This window comes from Bos taurus, chromosome 9 (genome assembly GCF_002263795.3).
Source record: "Bos taurus isolate L1 Dominette 01449 registration number 42190680 breed Hereford chromosome 9, ARS-UCD2.0, whole genome shotgun sequence".
NCBI lineage: Eukaryota > Metazoa > Chordata > Mammalia > Artiodactyla > Bovidae > Bos > Bos taurus.
This window is the reverse complement of record NC_037336.1, coordinates 28,770,285-28,793,058: the sequence shown is the minus strand read 5'-3', so window position 1 is coordinate 28,793,058 and position 22,774 is coordinate 28,770,285. Positions and strand designations below refer to the sequence as shown.

At 35.6% G+C, this 22,774-nt stretch overlaps 1 protein-coding gene across 3 annotated transcripts in view; it reads left to right on the top strand.

Moving 5' to 3' along the window:
• HSF2 (heat shock transcription factor 2) overlaps positions 1–22,774 on the top strand; it is a 39,805-nt gene that overhangs the window by 9,883 nt on the left and 7,148 nt on the right. For all 3 annotated transcript variants that reach the window (XM_024996503.2, NM_001083405.1, XM_059889629.1), the window contains exons 2-10: positions 9,395–9,503; positions 9,668–9,795; positions 10,638–10,762; positions 12,968–13,043; positions 16,427–16,488; positions 17,413–17,500; positions 19,231–19,379; positions 19,804–20,043; positions 20,695–20,800. In XM_024996503.2, the coding sequence (XP_024852271.1) occupies positions 9,395–9,503; positions 9,668–9,795; positions 10,638–10,762; positions 12,968–13,043; positions 16,427–16,488; positions 17,413–17,500; positions 19,231–19,379; positions 19,804–20,043; positions 20,695–20,800 (1,083 nt within the window). The remainder of the gene's footprint in view (positions 1–9,394; positions 9,504–9,667; positions 9,796–10,637; positions 10,763–12,967; positions 13,044–16,426; positions 16,489–17,412; positions 17,501–19,230; positions 19,380–19,803; positions 20,044–20,694; positions 20,801–22,774) is intronic.

Genomic DNA, 22,774 nt, shown 5'->3' with positions numbered 1-22,774 from the left:
TTGAGAAAGGAATACATCAAGGCTGTATGTATGTTGTCACCTTGCTTAATTAACATATATGCAGAGTACATCATGTGAAATGCTGTACATATTTCACATGATGGTGGGGTGGATGAAGCACAAGCTAGAATCAAGATTGTGGAGAGAAATATCAATAACCTCAGATATGCAAATACCACCTTTATGGCAGAAAGCAAAGAGGAATTAAAGAGCCTGTTGATGAAGGTGAAAGAAGAGAGTGAAAAAACTGGCTTAAAACTCAACATTCAAAAGACGAAGATCATGACATCTGGTCCCATCGCTTCATGGCAAATAGATGGGGAAACAATGGAAACAGTGACAAACTTTATTTTCTTGGACTCCAAAATTACTGTGGATGGTGACTGCAGCCTTGAAATTAAAAGACGCTTGCTCCATGGAAGAAAAACAATGACAAACCTAGACAGCATATTTAAAAGCAGAGGTATTACTTTGCTTTCAAAGGTCTGTATGGTGAAAGCTATGGTTTTTCCGGTAGTCATGTATGGGTGTGAGTGCTCGACAGTGAAAAAGGCTGAGCGCTGAAGAATTGATGCCTTCAGACTGTGGTTCTGGAGAAGACTCTGGAGAGTCCCTTGGACTGCAAGGAGATCAAACCAGTTAGTCCTAAAGGAAATCAACCCTGAATATTCACTGGAAGGACTGATGCTGAAGCTCCGCTAGTTTGACTGTCTGATGAGAAGGGCCAACTCACTGGAAAAGACGCTGCTGCTGAGAAAGATTGAGGGCGGGAGGATAAGGGGGTGACAGAAGATGAGGTGGTTGGATGGTGTCACTGACTCATTGGACATGAGTTTGAGCAAGCTCTGGGAGATGGTGATGTACAGGGGGGCCTGGCATGCTGCAGTCCATGGGGTTGCAAAGAGTTGGACGTGACTGAGCAACTGAACAACATCAACAACAACAATCCGGAGAAGTATAGGATAATACCTCATTGTGGTTTTGATTTGCATTTCTCTGATAATCAGTGCGTGCTAAGTCGCTTCGGTCATGTCCGACTCTTTGTGAGTCTGTGGACTGTAACCCATCAGGCTTCTCTGTCCATGGGATTCTCTAGGCAAGAATACTGGAGTGGGTTGTCATACCCTCCTCCAGGGGATTTCCCTGTCCCAGGGATCAAACCCATGTTACTTATATCTCCTGCATTGGCAGGTGGGTTCTTTACCACTAACCTGGGGAGCCTGCTCATCAGTGATTTTGAGTATCCCACATACTTGCTGCTCTTTTGTATGTCTTCTTTGGGAAAATGTATGATCAAAATCTTTGCCTGTTTTTTAATTGGGTGTGTCTTTTTAGCGTTGTGAGAGTTCTTTTTTATGTTTTATATATTATCCTTTTATCAATGTATTTGTATTTGTAAATATTTGTACAATGGCACCCCACTCCAGTACTCTTGCCTGGAAAATCCCATGGACGGAGGAGCCTGGTGGGCTGCAGTCCATGGGGTTGATAAGAGTCAGACATGACTGAGTGACTTGACTTTCACTTTTCACTTTCATGCATTGGAGAAGGAAATGGCAACCCACTCCAGTGTTCTTGCCTGGAGAATCCCAGGGAGGGGGGAGCCTGGTAGGCTGCCATCTCTGGGGTCGCACAGAGTCGGACATGACTGAAGTGACTTAGCAGTAGCAGTACTTGTAAATATTTCCACTCATTCCATTAAGTTGCCATCTTATTCTGTTGATTATTCTTTGCTGTGCAGAAGCTTTTTAGGTTGGTGAATTAGCTTGGCTGTAATAGTTATTTCACCGTGTGTGAGAATATATGTCAAATCATCATATACACCTTGTTGTTTAGTTGCTAAATCATGCCTGACTCTCTTGCGATCCCGTGGAGTATAGCCTGCCAGGCTTCTCTATCCATGGGATTCTCCAGGCAAGAGTACTGGAGTTGGTTGCCATTTCCTACTTCAGGGGATCTTCCTAACCCAGGGATTTAACCCTTGTCTCCTGCATTGGCAGGTGGATTCTTTTCCATTGAGCCACCAGGGAAGCCCACTGATGTACACCTTAAATATATACAATTTTAGTTTTAAAAATAAGAAAGTAGAGAAATCTGAAGATAGGGTAGGCAGCTAGCAGTCCCCGTGAATAAATTTTTTAATTTTTACCTTTATGACTTCTTTTTCTTTTTTTTTTATGGTGCTTTCAGAAGCTTGGTTATAAAAAGTGAGGTGGCTTTCAGTTATCAGTGAGCTTCTGTTTTTTCCTTCCAAATGGAAAGTTTATTAACTAATCCTTTTCCTCATGGTTTGAATGCTACCCTTAATTATTACTTATCAAATTCTCAGATAGATTTGTTGCTGCTTCTGTTCTCTCTAGTCTGTCCATTCAGCTATTCCAACTTTAGTATCCATCTTTAGTATCAAATTTTGTAAACACTATAATTCTATTACCTGTAAAGGATAGGATTAACATCTCTCTCTCCATTGTTTTCAGTATTTTCTTGCCTATTTGTTACATAATTGTCTTTATGAAATGAACTTTAGTGCCTAGTATTTGGTCATGGTAGCACCTCTTCATCTTGTCTCCAAAACTTTTTTTTAAATTGAGACAGAATTTAATATATTGGTTAACATAAGGAGACTTAACATCTTTATAACACTATTTGAACCTCTGTAATTTTTTCTTAAAGGTCCTTTTTTTTTTTTTTTGAAGTATTTATTTATTTGGCTGTGTCAGGTCTTAGTTGCAGCCTTGGGATCTCTCTTTGTGGTACAGATTCTGTAGTTGTGGCATGAGGGCCCAGTAGTTGACACATGCGGGCTTAGTTGCTCCTTGGCATGTGGGATCTTAGGTCCCTGTCTTGGGATCCATCCCCTGAATCGCAAGGTGAATTCCTAATCACTGGACCACCGCAGAAGTCCCAATCTTGTGTATTTTTATAATTTATTTTTAAATTCTTGAATTTTTATACTATTGGAATCTTTATTCCATTTTAGTTTAAAATTAACCATTTTTACCATTTTAACCATTTTTAAATGTACAGTTCAGTGACATTAAGTACATTCACTGGTTATGTGATCATCACTACCATCCATTTCCAGAATGTTTTTCGTTTTCCCAGAATGAAACTTTGTACTCATTGGATAATAATTTCCAATACCCTCCTTCTTAGCCCCTGGTAACCATTCTTCTTTCTGTCTCTATGAAATTGAGTACTCCAGATACCTAAGGTAAATGGAATGATACAGTATTTGTCCTCTTGTGACCAGTTTAACTCAGCATAATGTCTTCAAGGTTCATTCATACTGTGGCATGTGTCCTTCCTTTTTAAAGATGAATAATAGTCAATTGTACAATGTATGTGTGTACCACATTTTGTTAATCTGTTCGTCTCTCAGTGGACATTTGAGTTTCTTCCACCTTTTGACCATTGTGAATAATGCTACTATAAACATATGTGTACCTTTTTTGAGTCCCTGCTTTCAATTCTTTTGGATATATTGGTCATTACCAATACCAACAAAAAATGTTTAATTTTTTTGAGGAACCACCATACTGTTTTCCACAGTGGGTGCACTATTTTATATTCCCACTAGAAGTGCACAAGGGTTCCAGTTTCTCCACATCCTTACCAACAATTATTTTCTAGGTTTTTGTATTTTTTTTTTTTTTAAGAGCCATTCTGATGAGTGAAATGGTATTTCATTGTGGCTTTGGTTTGTATTTCCCTGATGATTAGTGATACGAGGCATCTTTTCTGTGTTTATTGGCCATTTGTATATATTTTTTGGGAACAGTGTCTATTCAAGTCATTTGTTGTTGTTTAGTGGCTAAGTCATGTCCAACTCGTCGTGTCTATGGACTATAGCCCACCAGGCTCTTCTGGTTCATGGGATTTCCCAGGCAGAAATATTGGAGTGGATTGCATTTCCTTCTCCAGGGGGTCTTCCTGACTCAAGGATCAAACCCAAGTCTCTTGCATTGGCAGATGGATTCTTTACCACTGAGCCACCAGGGAAGCCCATTCAAGTCCTTGCCCATTCCTAATCAGGTAGTTTATTTTTTGTTGTTGAGTTATAGGAGTTTTAAAAAAGTAATTGTTACGGATATTAAACCCTTGTCAGATATATGATTTGCAAATCATTTTTCTGATTTTGTGGGCTGTCCTTTCACTCTCTTAATAGTGTTCTGTACATAGAAGTTTGTATGTTTGAAATAGCCCCATTTGTCTGTTTTTGCTTTTGGTCCCTGTGCTTTTGGTGTTACCTAAGAAATTATTGCCAGATACATTGTCATGAAGCTTTTCCCTCTTGTGTTCTCTTGTGTTTTTTCTTAAGATTTTTGTAGTTTTAGCTGTCGTGTTTAAGCCTTTGATCTGTTTTGAGTTGATTTCTATATGTGGTATAAGGTGTCAGCTTCATTGTTTTGCATGTGAGGATCTAGTTTTACTGATGTTGTTTGTTGAAAAGGCTGTTCTTTCTCTGTTGAATTATCTTGGCACCCTTGTCAGAAATTCTTGGGCTGTATATATGAGGGTTTATTTCTAGGCTCTTTATTCTCTTTCATTGGTCAGTCTCTCTTTATGCCAGTACCATACTGTTTTTGGTTATTGAGGAGCAAGCTTCAAATTGTTTATTTTTATATAGAAAAATACTAGTGATTTTATTTTTTTAATTTTTATTTTAAATTAGAACATAGTTGATTAACAATGTCCTGTTAGTTTCAGGTGTACAGAAAGTGATTCAGTCATACACGTATTTATTGTTCAGATTTTTTTCCCATTTAGATTGTTGCATTGACTCAGATGGTAAAGATCTGCCTGCAGTGCATAAAGACCCGCATTTGATCCCTGGGTGGGGAAGATCCTTTGGAGAAGGGAATGGCAACCCACTCCAGGATTCTTGCCTGGAGAATGCCATGGACAGGGGAGCCTGGTGGGCTACAGTCTGTGGGGTTTCAAAGAGTTGGACACAACTGATCAACTAAGCACACACATGCATTCTTCTTCAGATTCTTTTCCCATTTAGGTTGTAATGTAATATTGAGTATAGTTCCCTGCACTATACAGTAAGTTCTTGTTGGTTATCTATTTTAAATATAGTAGTGTGTACATGTCAATCACCAAATCCCAATCTGCGCCCCCCTTACCCCTTAACCGTAAATTCATTCTCTTAAGTCTGTGAGTTTGCTTCTGTTTTAAAAGTAAGTTCATTGTACCATTTTTTTTTTTAGATTCCTCATATAACTGGTATCATATAGTATTTGTCTTTCCTTGTCTGACTTAGTATAGTAATCTCCAGGTCCATCCATGTTGCCGCAAATGGTCTTATCTCATTGTTTCAATGGCTAAGTAACAGCCATTTTATATAGGTACCACATCTTTATCCATTCATTTGTTATGGACATTTAGGTTGTTTCCATATCTTAGCTATTGTAAATAGTGCTGCAGTGAATATTACTTGCTGTTTATTTTATGTTTATTTTAGACTCTAGAAATGCTGTTAGACAAAAAGCAAATATGAGCTATTTTTTTATTCAAGTTCAGAATGGGTCATAAAGCAGCAGAGACAGCTTGCAACTCAACAACACATTTAGCCTGGGCACTGCTAACAAAGGAAATGGCATCCCACTCCAGTACTCTTGCCTGGAAAATTCCATGGATGGGGGAACCTGGTAGGCTACAGTCGATGGGGTTGCAAAGAGTTGGACATGACTGAGCAAATTCACTTTCTTTATATAGTTCTTTTGGAGAAGGAAATGGCAGCCCACTCCAGTGTTCTTGCCTGGAGAATCCCATGGACTGAGGGGCCTGATGGGCTGTGGTCTGTGGGGTTGCAGAATCGGACATGGCTAAGCAACTAACACACACGCACATACAGTGCAGTGGTGGTTCAAGAACTTTTGTAAAGGAGACGAGAGCTTTGAAGGTGAGGAGCGTAGTGGCTGGCCATTCGAAGTTGACAGTGACCAATTGAGAGCCATCATCAAAGTTGATCCTCTTACAGCCACACAAGAAATTGTCAAAGGACTCCACACAGGATCATCTGTGTGGTCGTTCGGCATTTGAAGCAAATTGGAACAGTGAGAAAGCTTGATAAGTGGGTGCTTCATGAGCTGACCACAAATCAAAAAAATCATCATTTTAAAGTATTGTTTTCTTTTATCCTAAGCAACAGCAGTGAACCATTTCTTGATCAGATTATGAGGTGCAACAAAAAGTGGTTTTTATACAACAACCAGTGATGACCAGCTCAGTGGTTGGACTGAGAAGAAGCTCCAAAGTCCTTCCCAAAGCCAAACTTGCCCCTAAAAACGGTCATGGTTACTGTTTGGTGGTCTACTGCCCATCTAATCCACTACAGCTTTTTGGATCCTGGCGAAACCATTACATCTGAGAAATGTGCTCAGAAAATTGATGCAATCATGGAACACTGCAATGCCTGCAGCTGGCATTGGTCAACAGAATGGGCCCAGTTCTTCTCCAGGACCACACCTGACCACACGTCACACAACCAGCACTTCAGAGTTGACAAATTGGGCTACGAAGTTTTGCCTCATCCTCCATATTTACCTGACCTCTTGCCAACTGACTATTACTTCTTCAAGCATTTCAACAACTTTTTGCTGGGAAAACGCTTCCACAGCCAGCAGGAGGCAAAAAATGCCAGTTGTGAAGCATGATTTTTTTATGCTACAGGAATAAACTTATTTCTTGTTGGCAAAAATGTGTTGATTTTAATGTTGTAATGGTTAGTATTTTGATTAAAGATATGTTTGAGTCTCGTTATAATGATTTAAAATTCATAGTCTGAAACTGCAGTTAGCTTTTTCATCAACTTAATATTTCCATTACTCTAGGAGAGGGCTCAAAAAATATATTGTTGTGATTTATGTCAAAGAGTTGTATAGTATCCAGCCTTATATTTATGTCTATAATCCATTTTGAATTTATTCTGTGTATGATATTAAAGAATGTTTGTTTGATTTTTTTACATGTAGCTGTCCAGTTTTTCCAGCATCATTGAAGAAACCGTCTTTTCTCTACTGTATAATCTTGCTTCCTGTGTTGTAGATTAATTGACTGTAGGTTCATGGGTTTATTTCTGGGGTTTTTATTTTGTCCATTGATCTATATTTCTGTTTTGTGCCAGTACCATGCTGTTTTGATGACTATAGCTTTGTAATATGGCCTGAAATCAGAGAGCCTGATGTCCTCTAGCTCTGTTTTTCTTTCTCAGTATTGCTTTGGCTTTCAGGGTCTTCAGTGTCTCCATATAATTTAAGATTTTGTTTTGATTCTGTGACTGACACCATTGGTGATTAGATAGGGATTGCATTGACTCTGTAGATTGCCTTGAATCCTATGGTCATTTTGACAGTATTGATTCTTTGAATCCAAGAACGTGGTATATCTTTTCATCTGTGCCATCTTCGATTTCTTTCATCATTGTCTTACAGCTTTTGGAGTGCAGGCTTTTTGTTTCCTTAGATAAATTCATTCCTTGATGTTTAATTCTTTTTGATACAAAGGTGAATGAGATTGTTTCTATAATTTCTCATCTGACCCTTTTTTTTGTTAATGTATTAATTAGTAGCCAGATATCCTGCTGAATTCTCCTTTGGTTTTTCATTTGATTGTACAAAGATATAATTATGTTTAATCAATAAAATATGGCTTCTTTTCAAATTTATCTCATTTTTGTCTTAATTCCATTGACTTTAAAACAGTGTTAAGTAATTATACTGGCTACATAATGTATTTCTTTTTGTTTTTGTGTAGATGGAGGAAGTCTTTTTTTTTTTTTTGTATAAGACACATTTATTGGAAAATCATGAAACATTAAGAAAGGATATAATAAACACTAAGAAATAAATGCCAAGTTCATGGACAAAAGACAATATTATCAAGATGCTAATTCTACCCAAATCTATAAATTGAATATAATTTCAGTCAATATTCTAATACAATTTTTTGTGAATTTGATAAGCAGATGTTAAGTTTATATAATGAACAGAGGATCACAAATAAATAAATACAAATCTATAGTAATTAAAAGAAATATTGCCTTAGGATTACACACACTCACAAGTGTATACACACAGATAGTTGTCCGTTTAGAGAGTCCAAAAACAGACTCATACAACCTAGGAAACTCGATATACAATGGAGGTGGCATTAGGCCACCTAACAAATAAAGACCTGGAGGTGGCATTAGGCCACCTGAATGAAGACCTAACAAAAGGTGATATCATTTGGAAAATTGATACACTTTATTCTCCACACAAAACAATCAATTCTAAATGTGTAAAATCAAAGAGGTTAAGCTTTTAGAAGGCAACACAGGAAATCTTTATGATTTCCCACACACCAAAAAAAAAAATAATAATAATAAGGAAAATGTTGATAAATTTTACCCCATTAAAAGTTAAAATTTGGTATTCCAGTACTCTTGCCTGGAAAATCCCATGGATGGAGGAGCCTGGTAGGCTGCGGTCCATGGGGTCGCTAAGAGTCGGACACGACTGAGTGACTTCACTTTTCACTTTCATGCATTGGAGAAGGAAATGGCAACCCACTCCAGTGTTCTTGCCTGGAGAATCCCAGGGACAGGGGAGCCTGTTGGGCTGCCATCTATGGGGTCACACAGAGTCAGACATGACTGAAGCAACTTAGCAGCAGCAGCAGTAATTAACTACCATATGTGATAGCTCCCTTTGCTCCCTTTTATTGCTGACACTTATTTGCAAACTTTTGCGATATGATAACTGTGAAATAACTATTCACTATTGTTTAGTTTTAATTCCTTTGTTACTGGTGAGTTTAAGTATTCTTCTTCTGTATAAAACAAATTTATTTATTTATGGCCACACCACACGGCTTGTGGGATCTTAGTTCCCTGACCCGAACTGAACCCAGGCCCACAGCAGTGAAAGCTGGAGTCCTAACCCCTGGATTGCCAGGCAACTCCCTTCTTGTATCTGTTAACTGTATTTTCTCTTCTCTAAATCGCCTGCTCATATGTTTTACTCATTTTTCTATGGTAATTTCTTCTCTTTAGAAATTGTATTTGTGACTTCTTTAAAAATGCAGATTTTAATTCTTCGTTAGCTTTATGCATCAAAAACACCAAATTTTAACTTTTAATGGGAAGTCTTTTTAATATTTAGCCATAGAGTCTGATGCATTTTTTGTTTTGAGATATACTTCTAACTTTTGAGATTGACATCAAAATGCTTGATTGCAGTTTGGAGCTTAATTGAAATTTAGAACTTAATTTCATTTTGTTTCTCTTGCTATTAACAGGAACAAAATGGTCTGAGGTGTTACGGAAGGACTGCCAAGTTTTGAGGTTCATATGTGTCACCTGCTGTTGGAGGATCTTAACACTGATATTTTCCATTTTTTTCAGAATGGCCAGAGTTTTCTGGTTTTGGATGAACAAAGATTTGCAAAAGAAATTCTTCCCAAATACTTCAAGCACAATAACATGGCAAGCTTTGTGAGGCAATTGAATATGTGTAAGTAAGAACAACAGTTTAATTGGAGTACTGTCATCAGTCACTGATTAAACCATTTTCCTCCCATTAGGATGATAAAGGAAAATATATTCATAGAAGCACCATTAATTTTTAAGTTTTTTACTTTGTCTATTTAACTTACTTGAATTTTGAATGTGTTTCAGATGGTTTTCGTAAAGTAGTACATATTGATTCTGGAATTGTGAAGCAGGAACGAGATGGTCCTGTTGAATTTCAACATCCTTACTTCAAACAAGGCCAGGATGATTTACTTGAGAACATTAAAAGGAAGGTGAGTTATTGTTAACATGATTTAATTAGGGCATTAACATGTAGTATACTTGGTCAAGACATATTTCATTTGTTGAAAGTAAAAATGTACTGAAATAGACAGATTTTGCTGGGGACAATTTAGACTAATAATGCTTTAAGTATGCCCTCTATGGATTTTCTGATTTTTCCTCTGTGTTCAGCTGTACAGGGCTCAGTCTTTAAATACTTTTTTAGAGGGAAGGAAATATTTACATTCTGACTTAGGATAAGGAGTCAACTGTATTATGATGGCTCACTCCTTATAACTTAGCTTAAAAAACATACGCTCCTACTAGAAAGTCAGCTGCTTAGAGGGCCTGTTTCTGTAATTCACTGCTGAATATCCTGTGCCCAAGGTTAAGTCCCATATATATAGTAGGTATTTAATAATAACATTTTTGAACGTATGATATCTTTTGCTGAAATGAGCTATTTTGACTAAGTCCACAAAGGGAGGTGGGGATAAAAGGGTAGTGAACCATGACAGAACATGGCCTTAGTGTGCAGCTATTCTGTATAAATTTAATTAAAAGTGGAATGTGATAATAAAGAGGCTTGGGGGAATTACAGGAAATTTGGCAGAAGGAAATTAAAAAAAGCCCTTAAGTTGCTTCTGTTCGTGGAAACTTTTCCACAGTGAAAATAAATAAATAGATTATTCCTCATCCTCTCTTTGAGCCATGAATGCTGTTATTTTCCTGGGCTTTTGGAACTGGATCTTACCTTCTTGACAGGCTACAAAACCATTTATGACAAGAAAACTTTGAGTTATAACCACAGTGTTTAGTATTTGTTTAATTTCCTACATTTACTTTTTGAAAGGTTTCATCTTCAAAACCAGAAGAAAATAAAATTCGTCAGGAAGATTTAACAAAAATTATAAGTAGTGCTCAAAAGGTTCAAATAAAACAAGAAACAATTGAGTCCAGGCTTTCTGAATTAAAAAGGTAAAGTATTTCAAAATATAATCATCATAACAGGGGTTGGTGTTTGAGTGTGTGTGTGTGTGTGTGTGTGTTGAGGTTTGGAGGTTGGTGCTTTAGGTAACTAGATTATGTTGGAGCCAAGATCAAAAACCATTTTTTTAAAGTATTAATTCCCTCTATTTTTATTGGTAGCCATAGACTTTACCCCAATATTATGTTTTCATGATGGTGGTGAAAAGAATATATGTAAACTTGGGCAATCAAAACAATTTGATGCACAGTCTTACTGATGATAGATCATTAAGTTGGTGTCGGAAATTATGACTCTGTTTAGGTTGACTTTGATTTGTTCACACACATGTGAGGACCACAAGCCATAAAAACTACATATGTCACCTGTCCTTTTCTTCTATAGAAATTTCTTAAGACATTTTCTATGTGGCCTATCTTTTAGGAAAAAGTAGGACACAAAAAATAGGGGGAAAAGGTCACAAGAGACTTGCCCTACTTGGTACTTTACATAGACTTGAGAAGGTCATAGTCATACTTCTTATCTACAGAAAAATGTGTTTTTTTTAAACTGGAATTTTTGGCACCATTATTCTAATGCCACATTAACTTGTATATAAAGTAGACCTATATTTCTGTTCTTAGTAAGTAGCTAGAATTCTTCTCAATGTAAATAGGCACCAAGGTCTTAAAGGGCAGTTATTTTATGTATTGTCTCTCCCATTTGTAACATAGGTCATTAGTTTAGTCATTCTTAAGTATTTTCATTGAGAGTAACCTTGAACTTTGAGTCCCTTTGTGAATAAGCATTAATTTTAGGCTTACTCATTCTGCATGTTTTATTTAAACTCTTATGTTGGTTTACTGTGTGTATCTTGTGTCTACTGAAGTGTCCTTTGACCCAGTTCCTTGAATCTCAGGTTTAGCTTTTAAGGCTTGGGATCCCAAATTTATCCTGTAAATCTTCATGGTAACCATTCTCCTACTTATCTTTAGTAGGCAAATGACAGTATATTTATATTTTTGAGAGAAAGTACAATTATTCAGTAAGTATTAAAATCTTATTTTCTATACTTCTGTATTTAAATTCAGTAGTTTGGATTGAGGAAGATAGCTTTTGTGGAAGTTAATTAACAAAAGAACAAAAATTAAAGCATTTAATAGATGAATTCTTTCATGTCTTACTCAAAATTATCGTTGCTATTAACATTTAATAACTGCAGTTTCCATAGAAGATGATGAGTGAGGGGAAAAATAAAGCTATTGCTACTGGACATGTAATTGGTTTGTCATGTATTTGTGTGTTTGTGTGTGTGCTTGATTGTATCTGACACTTTGCAACCCCCTGGGAGTAGCCCACCAGGCTCCTCTGTCCATGGAATTTTCCAAGCAAGAATACTGGAGTGGGTTGCCATTTCCTTCTCCTGGGGATCTTCCTGACCCAGGGATTGAACCTCTGTCTCTTGCGTCTCCTGGATTGCAGGCAGATGCTTTACCACAGCGCCACCTGGAAAGTCCCTGTCATGTATTCGGGTATGCCTTAAAACAAAACAGAACACATTTTTAATATGCTTTAAAAAAACCCAGACATTTATATGATTGTATTTGAGACAGATCTTTAGACTGTTTTATAGTCTTGATAGTCTTTAGTTCTGCATCAACACTTACCAAATTGTCTGTATGATCTTGAGTAAGTCTTCTCAATTAGCTGAGTCTCAGTCTTCTCATCTATAAAAAAAAAGAGATGATTCTTTTCTTGACAGATTTTAGAAAAGTTTAAGTAATACACGTAAAATGTTTAGAATAGTGCCTGGCATAACAAGTGTTGAGTAAATGTCACTTTGTTTTAAGAATTGTTTTCTAAGCACAAGTCCAGAATTCACATGGTAACCATATTTGAAAAGTTAATTTTTTAAACAAAAAATAATGAACCAGATTGTCAGAGGAGTAAATGGCCTACTATTTTATGGATGTAGGTGTGTGTCTTAGTTTTTGAATATATGTATTGCCATGAGTACAGGGTACTACTGTTAACGAAGTAAAGATTCTGCGTTGTGTCAAGGTTAGTTGCCCTTCTGTGTAATTGAACCAAAATTTTTTATTCTCATGAAGATATATAGTAAAAACTAGTTTATTTCTCTGGTGTTCTTAATTAAAGATATTGAGATCTGGCTTTTCTGACTGAATTTTAAAATTTTTATTTTTGATAAATAACAGTGAGAATGAGTCCCTTTGGAAGGAGGTGTCTGAATTACGAGCAAAACATGCACAACAGCAACAAGTGATTCGAAAGGTGAGTTTTTTTCTCTATGACTGTAATCTGAATTTAATGAGTATCATTTGTGACCCTCAAAAAAACCTCTGTTGAATAGTCAGTGATTGATCTTAGTTTCTTATATATATTGGGTACACAGAAGTAAAAATGTGAAATCAAGCCAAGTGTTACATATTCTTTTGAATAAAAAAAATTTCTCATTAGCTAAATATCATCATACTATACTTCCAGCTAATGTTTCTTTAGCTTTTAGTAAGATCTTTTGCCTGATATAACAGCTTTAATATGCTTCATTCTTAGGAACATAGTTAATACACTACTAATTTTTTAACATGTAAAAGACATTTATACTGAGTCCAATTTTTTGATTTTGTTTTACTGTTTTTTACTCTAAAAGGCAAAGATATGGTCATGAAAGATAAATGACTAATATTTTGAAAGCAACTAAACAAAAAAATTAGTTATCAAAGTATGTCATTATTAGCCTGTGCAGAAAGGCAGTTAAGGAAGTGGTGTACTATAAATCCTAAATTAGTATCTGAGCTGAAAATTACTGGGGGAACTGAAAATCTCCTTGCTGCATTGTGTCCTTGTGATTTAATCTTCTCATATCAGCTTTCATATGTTAATAAGAGGTGAAACATAAAAGTAATTAAGGCAGCTATTTTTTGCTCATGAGTAAACTGTACTCTTAAGTTTAAGCAACAGGTTTTATAGGGGGAGGGAGGGTGGGAGAGCTTCAGTTTGTTCCTATTCAGAGGCCATTAGCTAAAAATAGGAGTATGACTGAAAGGATCTGGATGTAGTGGAGAGGTTTAGAATACAGAGATGAATGGTAGCTGCACCCTTCGGCCTATAGTCAAAACAGATACACTGATTTTTTTAAAAATAAGTTTCAGGGGAAGGTTGAATGTAAGATTCAGTTTTTATTGTTTAGTCCAAGTATATGTATTTTTAAAATTTCCATAGTTGATTCCAACCTGAAGTCCTGTTTAGGAATACCTAATTTTAAATGATAGATGTATCTTAACCTGTGCTTTATTTTTAAAAAATTTGTGTATCTTTTTCAGATACACAATGCAAAACAATGTTTTGGTTAAATGTTAACTCATAATACTTCATAATTTGTTGTTGTCTTTTCCTTGAAAGCAAGGATAGTTGGTAAAATACTTATTATTTCATTTTTTTCATGAAAGCGAACATTCTGTCTCCTCAAATTTGAGTTTGAACCTATGTGTTTTAGTAGAGTTAGGAAGTTTCCATAATGCATGATAGATTGCTGATAATTTTTTCCCTATTCCTGGAATTTGTTTCTAACTCTGCCATTTCCTCTTTGGCCTTGGATTAACTGGAATAATATATTGGAGGTATCTGTTAGAGAACTTTTCAGGTACAGAAGTCCAGTGATATAAATGTTAAATGCCTCATCTTCAGGAAACAGACTCTGTGCAACATAGTGCCAAAGTGTCAAAAGAGAGCTGAAGCTTGCAACAGATTTCAGGAGAAATTTAACCAGCATTTCATGTTCTTATAAATTCTGCTAACTAATGTTTTTAGAATTTTCCCTAACAGTTTTTTATAAATTAACAAAAATAATTAAACTGTTTCATATGTATCTTTAAGGTTAAATGTTGTCTTTTCATCAGCTGTCAGCATTTCCTTTTAAACAAGTAAATTTAGTGGCTAACCTCCTTTGCATAGACTCTTGTTTCGCTACTAAGTTGTGTCCCATTCTTTGTGACCCCCATGCCAGGGGGACATCATGCCAGGCCCCCCTGTGCCTCACTGTCTCCCGAAATTTACCCAGGTTCGTGTCCATTGAATTGGTGATGCTGTCCAACCGTCTCATCCTCTGTCGCCCCCTTCTCTTCCTGCCTTCAATCTTTCCCAGTGTCAGAGCCTTTCCATTGAGTCTGCTCTTCACATCAGGTGGCTAGAGTATTGGAGCTTTAGCTTCAGCATCAGTCCTTCCAATAAATACTCATTTTGACTTATCTGTAGACACCACGGTTCAAAAGCATATTAGACTAATGCTGTCTAACTCTTCAATTAAAATATTTTTATTTTCTCTGTGGAAAAGTTAATATTGATTGTAAGGCAAGCCATTTAGTAGCCTCATTTGGGGGAGAGTGTTCAATAGTAAAGCTATACATTATGTATTTTCAGTTGTCAATTCTCTTTATTTATGTAATTATATTTTATAAGCTTGTGCAAGGAACTCTTCTGCAAAGATTCTAGATAGTTGTCAGTCACTTGGCCTTTGTTCATAGCATCTCAGTGATATACTGATTTTCATAGTTTACTTCTTTAACTCCTTTAGGCAGTACAATTTCAAGGCAGACCCTGAACCAGTGATTCTCACATTCACATCAGTATCACCTGGAGCTCTTGCTGGTGAACAGCACACTTTGCTGGACCCTACCCTCAGAATGTTAGAGCATTTCTGGAGTGGGGTAGATAATTTGAATGTCTAAAAAGCTCTTAGGCCAACACTGCTGGTCCATGGACCATATTTTAAGAAACACTGTCATAAAATATAAAGAATTGATTGCATATCTGGATCTGTTTAATAGTTTTTTCTAAATTTAATGAGACTGAAAATCAGCTTCCTGTGATTGTCATCTGGAAGCTTTGACAGATGTTCAGTGTCTCAATAATTTTCTAGAATTAGCCAATAACTTTTATAATTTGAAAACATTATGATCTGAGAGAGTTGGCAATCTCTTTTGTTTCTAATTATGTTCCTGGTATAAAAAAAATATTTGTCAAACATCAGTTTTCTTTTTTGCATCATAATCTTCTTGAAATAATTTTAAAAGTAAGGATCTATATCCAGGCCAAGGATCTATATCCAGGTGATATATTTATCATACCAAGACAAATAATTGAATTGAATATTGGAGAGATAAATAGGTGGATGGCAGGGGAGGAAGCTAGATATAGATATATGGGAAGATGGATGTCCTAAAAGTGATAGTGAAGTCGCTCAGTCGTGTCCGACTCTTAGTGACCCCATGGACTGTATCCTACCAGGCCCTTCCGTCCATGGGATTTTCCAGGCAAGAATACTGGAGTGGGTTGCCATTTCCTTCTCCAGAAGATCTTCCCGACCCAGAGACTGAACCCTGGTCTCCCGCATTGTAGGCAGACGCTTTACCATCTGAGCCACCAGGGGTACCTCTATATTTTAAGTAGCAGCAACTTTATCACAGGTTATTCTGCCTGGAAGCTGGTATTTTTTTTTAATATTATAAGATGCATCCAAATTTAAAGTGTTATTAAATGTGAAAGCTTATGTGACTAAGAATAGAGGACATATAGTACCTGAATTAATTTTATAAGACTTGTAGACGGAAGAATTAGGAATCTATGATGGGATATTTCCTGTATTTTCCTTTTAGATTGTCCAGTTTATTGTTACATTGGTTCAGAATAACCAACTTGTGAGTTTAAAACGTAAAAGGTAAGTTTTTATGGTAATTCATTTTCACCTATCTGTAGACAACCAAACATGTTAGAGTTTAATCATGAATGGCCTTCATTTGCTTAATATGCCTGTTGTCCCAGATGAACGGTCCTCCCTTGTTTATTATCTTCCAACATTTCAAGAGTGGTATTGTTTCTACCGTTGTCATCTTGCTGTTTTTGAGAGATCAGTATAGCCTGAATGGTCATTTTACATACATATGGTTGATAAAGAATTCATTTTTCATTTACATTAGCAAATTATTGTGGTATTAGAAGACCTTATGAGAGAAACTGTTAAAAGAGGATACATGCTGAAGAAAACAAAAAATTTTTACTTGTTTAAATTTTTATCTCATATTTAATCCATTCATAAGGTTCTTTAAAAACCTGTGTATTGACAATGGGTTGTAATACCCATAAATGTGAATAACTACGTTTGTCACAATTAAAACAAGAAAAACAGTGACAAAGGAATAGGAGAAGGAGAAAAAGATTAAAAAGATTATCTTGTAAGGCTGAGGATTTTAGCAGACCTTGTTTATCCTTACAGCTTATGCTGTGAAAATAACTCTGCTTCTACTAATTCTTTGTGATACTACCTTTTTTTTTTTTTTTTAAACTATGTAAGTACCATAAAGAGTTATATAGTTCAATCACAACTGTATTTGGGGAGAATAATTTATTATGTTTATTAGAACAGATAGTACAGAAGAATGGAGAAATAAAAGTCCTAGACACACTCATCCCCCAGTTTCTATTCCTAAGATGTAATCTTTTTTAAGAGTTTCTTTGACCCTTACTGAAATGTTTTATTCATTGTTAAAGTGAGTGTGTTTATATGTGGGTAAATTATTAGAAGCAACCTAAACTCCTTGTATGTTTGCTTCACCAAACTTCATATATATCCTCTGATTTTCAGGCCTCTACTTCTGAACACTAATGGAGCCCAAAAGAAGAATTTGTTTCAGCACATAGTAAAAGAACCAGCTGATAATCACCATCATAAAGTAATTTTTCAAATTGTGTTTTCTATTTATTATCTCAAACTAAATTTTATACAGCTGTCTCTCATGCATTTAAAAAAGTTTACTGAGTAATCTTAACTGCTCATCCTCCTGCTTTTAAAAATCGTGACTTTTTTATTATTTAATTTAGATTATTTTAAGAAATAAACTATTACACATACAGTTGTCTCAGTTGGCTGTTTCCAAGTTCGTTTTTCTTTCCCTCTCACTCTCACCTCTCATCCAGAGATAAATCACTATCTTGAATTAGTATTTATTCCCATGACTATTTGATGTGTGAATCCATGAACAGTATTTGGTATTACTTTGTATACCTCTGTTGTGAAAGTCTGCTCAGTCGTGTCCAACTCTTGTGACCCAGTGGACTGTAGTTCTCTAGGCTCCTCTGTCCCAGACAAGAATACTGGCATACATTGCCATTTCCTTCTCCAGGGGATCTTCCTGACCCGGGGACCAAACCTGAGTCTCCTACATTGTAGTTGCAGGCATATTCTTTACCATCTGAGCCACCAAGGAAAGCCTGTATATGTCTAAACTTTATACAAATATTATTTTGTACATATCCATTTGCAGTGTGGCTTTTTTCACTTGGTCTTTTGTGATTTATTAAACATAGAGATTTAGTTCATCTTAACTACTCTGTGGGGTTAATTGAATATTATGATAATGCAATTATGTACTTGTCCATTGATTAAGTTTTTTCCAGCTTTTACTATAAATGTACACAGACTAGACTCCTGTAGTATAGCAACTGCAAAAAATATTTTTGTTTACTTTAATTTTTATTACAAGCTCTCTGGATAAATTGTCAAACTTATACCCAGTTGAAGATTAGTTGAATCCAGACTTATTAATATCTGATTATCATAACTTTAAAGTAAAGTAAAGTTACTTTAAAAAGTAACTTTAAAGTCCTAGAATTCTGAATACTGTTTTAGATTTATTATTAGGGTGTTGAGATTTTTGTTCTCAGGCAAGTTAGAGTCACCCAAACATCTGGTTTCTTTTCCCAGCGTTTCTAAATAGTCAATGATATCTGTTTTTAGGATTGAAGATTCATGTAAATGGTGAAGATTTCATAATTTAATTTGATTTCTGTCTTATGCTTCTATATTATCTAGTGTTGAAATTGATATAATTTTGCATTGTAATAATTACTGAAGTTTGCTCTGAAGAATGCTTTTTTATTAATGTACCTATGGTCTGAATATATTTATAGCTGAATTTAAAACAAAAAAATCATTGCTAAAAAGCCAAACTGACATCTAGTGTAGGATAGTTGAAGTGTTTTTTTTCCCCCCCTGTTAAAGAAACCATCTAATGAGTCAGAATAAAACGTGTCTAACAAAAGTAGCTGAAGTTGAAATAATCTCCACCAGCCTAGTGGCCGTCTGGTTATGCTTGAGATTTCTGAAGTCCTAAGCTTTTTAACTCTTTGGGTATAAGAAATACTTTAAAACATTCTGAGGTATGTCATCTTTACGGTCCCTTACAGTGAAAGAAATAGTTAAGTAGCATGCAGATAATACACCTTATACCTTTGTGAATTGGTACTTCTAATACCAGTTTAGTGTATAAGTCCCATTAGGGCAGAGAAAATATGTTTTGCTTACCATTGTATCTCAAAGCCCAGTTACCATTTTTTAAATGCTATGTTGTTTGGTAGTCAAAATAATTTGTTTTCTGATACATTTTCTACCTGATTTTTTTAGGTTCCACACAGTAGGACTGAAGGTTTAAAGTCAAGGGAGCGGATTTCAGATGACATCATTATTTATGATGTTACTGATGATAATGCAGATGAAGAAAATATCCCAGTTATTCCAGAAACTAATGAGGATGTTATATCTGATCCCTCCAAGTAAGGAGATTATGAAGTAACATTTATGAAAATAATGCTTTTCTTAACAGATCTAAATTTAAAGCTACTTTATTCATTGATGAACTAATATCTCACCCATATTTTAATTGTTGAACTGAAAAATTAAGCCAAATTATTCAACCAAGTACCTCCCTCCTTCCAGTGAAAAGACTCTCAGCAAAAAGCAATGAGAATTAATTCTCATTTTTAAGGTTTGGAGTTTAAGACCTTTAATTGGGTCTTTGTTCTCTTACATTGTATGAAGTATCATATTTGTCATTAAACCTCACACTCAAGAAAATTAAACGTTTTGTCAGGTGCTTTGCGGGGGACGGGACAGTTTCCCTGGAGAATGACTGGATAGGGTGAATTTATTGACTTCGTCTGAAAATGTAATTGGTTATTTCTCACATTGCTAATCTAGCTGTAGCCAGTACCCTGATATTGTCATTGTTGAAGATGACAATGAAGATGAATATGCACCTGTCATCCAAAGTGGAGATCAGAGTGAACCAGCCAGAGAATCCCTGAGTTCAGGCAGTGACGGCTCCAGCCCTCTCATGTCTAGTGCCGTCCAGCTGAATGGCTCATCTAGTCTGACCACAGAAGATCCCGTGACCATGATGGATTCCATTTTAAATGATAACATCAATCTTTTAGGAAAGTGAGTACTCATCTGGATGCTGTTTAAATTTATTTGCATTCTTTTTTACTTCACATGTTCTTTTTCTCTGTGAATGATTTTACTTTCAGGTTATGAACCCAGGTAGTCAACCTTCTATTTTGGTCCGGACTGAACTCTGCAAATGTTATTTTGAGAAAGCTTTGATTATTCCAAGAGCAGTCTTGGGATTTTCTTGTCATTTCCTTAGATTTATTTAATGAAATACTTGTTTTTGAATGTCTTCAAAGTGTGTGTGTTTTTGTGTATTTATGTTTTTGTCAGGACTACAGAATAACACAATCTCTATTAAGGAGCTTATTTATAGTATAAGAAAACATGAAGTTAGTAGCAAAGACCAGTAATAAGAGGTGAAACATTTATAATTTATAATACAGAGGAAAAAGATAAAGTCAGACTGTGTTATTGCAGAATTTTTTTCTTTAAAAACTAAAGTTTTATATAAAGGCTGTAGGTTCTCAAGTAACTGAATTTTTGAATCTTAAGTTCTAAATAGGATCTCTTAAGGTTAAAAATTGGTAAGGATTCAGCAGTTGCTAGGAATATTTTGCCTAGCAAGTTTGCAGTGTGATTATAAACATAAAAGCCAGGAAACCTATATTTGATTTTTTTTTTAATATCTTTTTTCCTTAGGGTTGAGCTGTTGGATTATCTTGACAGTATTGATTGCAGTTTAGAGGACTTCCAAGCCATGCTGTCAGGAAGACAGTTTAGCATAGACCCAGATCTCCTGGTTGATGTAGGTACTTTGAATATTCTTTGTTGTACTACCAGTTTGTGTATATGTGAATATTGTTTATAAATCAGTGCATCATTTTATTGAATTCTACACTGTTTTTGCATTTCATTTATTTTAAATGAAATGGTTTTGTTAGAATGGACAGATGGTTTCAGGACAGTGAAGGAGGGTGATCACTATTTGTCTCTGAGTAGAAGTTCAGTTAATCCCTCTGCAACAACATATCAACTCTTTTCAAAAGTACTGTTAAATCCAGGTCTTGTCTGGACTTGTTGCTGTGTTACATTTTGCTCTGGAATAAATTGTCATTGAATAGAAATTAGTAGAAGTTTGTAAAAAAGATCATGGAGACACTTCTCAATATTTGGGAATTAATTTTTCAGTCAAATGTACTATATGTTGTCATATTTGCTGTTTTTAAACATTTTTTATATTTTGAGTCCCAAGATTCCCCTATTCCAGTCCTCACCAGCACCTGTATGAACTTGATTCCAGTGTTGTCTGGACTTTGAATCCTTGTCTATCATTTTTGGCACTAACCACCTTCCTTGCTTTCTTTTCTCTTGTTCCTACCATTCCTGTCTCCCTTAGCTAAAGCTTCCTATGTGGCCTGGTCTTATTCAGAAGAATCTTGTTCTTTCCTCTATTTCCATTTTCTGTTGTGTTTTTTTCTTGAAAACTTTTGTTCCTTTTTTTTTTTTTTTTTGGTATGTTTTCCCCTTAAAATGCAGCTTCTTTCACATCAGAAGATTCTGTACCTCTGAGCCACCTGGAAAGCCTTGTCAGTGTTAGATGGCTATTATTCTTCCTAAATCATTAGTACCTCACAGGATGGATTTCACCTTCTTAGAAGATTCCCTTTCCATGTTGCTCTCTAGTAAATTTAACATCCATACTAATGACCTACTTCGACTTGTTAACAATAACTTGACAGCCCTTCTTGATTCTGCAGTCTTTGTTCCCAGTCTGAATTTAGAGACCTTTTAGAGTATCTGTCCCTTACATCACATAGAAGGAAATAAAATCCTGTAATTCTTACTGTCTACAAATCCTCTGTCTTCAACTAGGTCATTTAACTTTGGAACAGTTAGCACATTCTTTTGTCCTCACGACCTTATCTAGCCAATTCTTCCCTATTCATAGAGCATAATTCACCATAATTCACCATCGGTCCTCTCAGTTGTACAGTCTCATATACTTTCTTCTTAGAAAGTAAGTACCTGTTTGCTCTTTCAAGACAGTTTGTACACCTGCCCTCTGCCGCTCTTATTTTTCTATCTCTAGCCTTGATCTTTCCCAGCTGCCTTCAGTAGGTACAGGTAATCTCCATCTTATAAAACATTTTGATGTATTGCTCTGCTTGTTTACCATTCTGCTTCTCTAATCCTTATACTCCAAAACTGTAGAAATGAGTGGCTGTGTTTGTTACTTTTTTTATTCCATATTTTCTTTTGAAGTTCTGGATTATCTTGACAGATATGTATCTGTCAAGTAAATCTGACAGTAAATATCTTTATTTACTCAAATCCTATGCTGCCTTGGTTTACCTATTGTAAATAGACTGCAACTTTTTTCTCCCTAAATTAGGCCACTGGGCTAGTGGAAGAAGGTTTGTTTTGAATCAGACAGATTTGGGTTCCATTTTTGGCTCATGTTAATTACTAGCTATGTTATTAATCTTGGAAAAATTAACCTCCCTTGCTCAGTTTCCCCATCTATTAAATACGGCTAATGCCTGACATGAAGGGCTTTTGTAAAGATTATAAATAATTGACACTATTATTATTTAACACCAATGATTTTCTTCAATAGAACTTTTTATGTTGATTTTAAAGGCACTGGACCTCTTTGTTCTCTTCCTGTGTCCCTAACCATTCTGTTTCTTCTAAGAGCTTTTCTTTGTCTTGCTGTCTTACACTTGTGGTTATTCCCCAAAGTACCCAGTCTTTTATCCTATTTTTTTTCTGCCTCTTC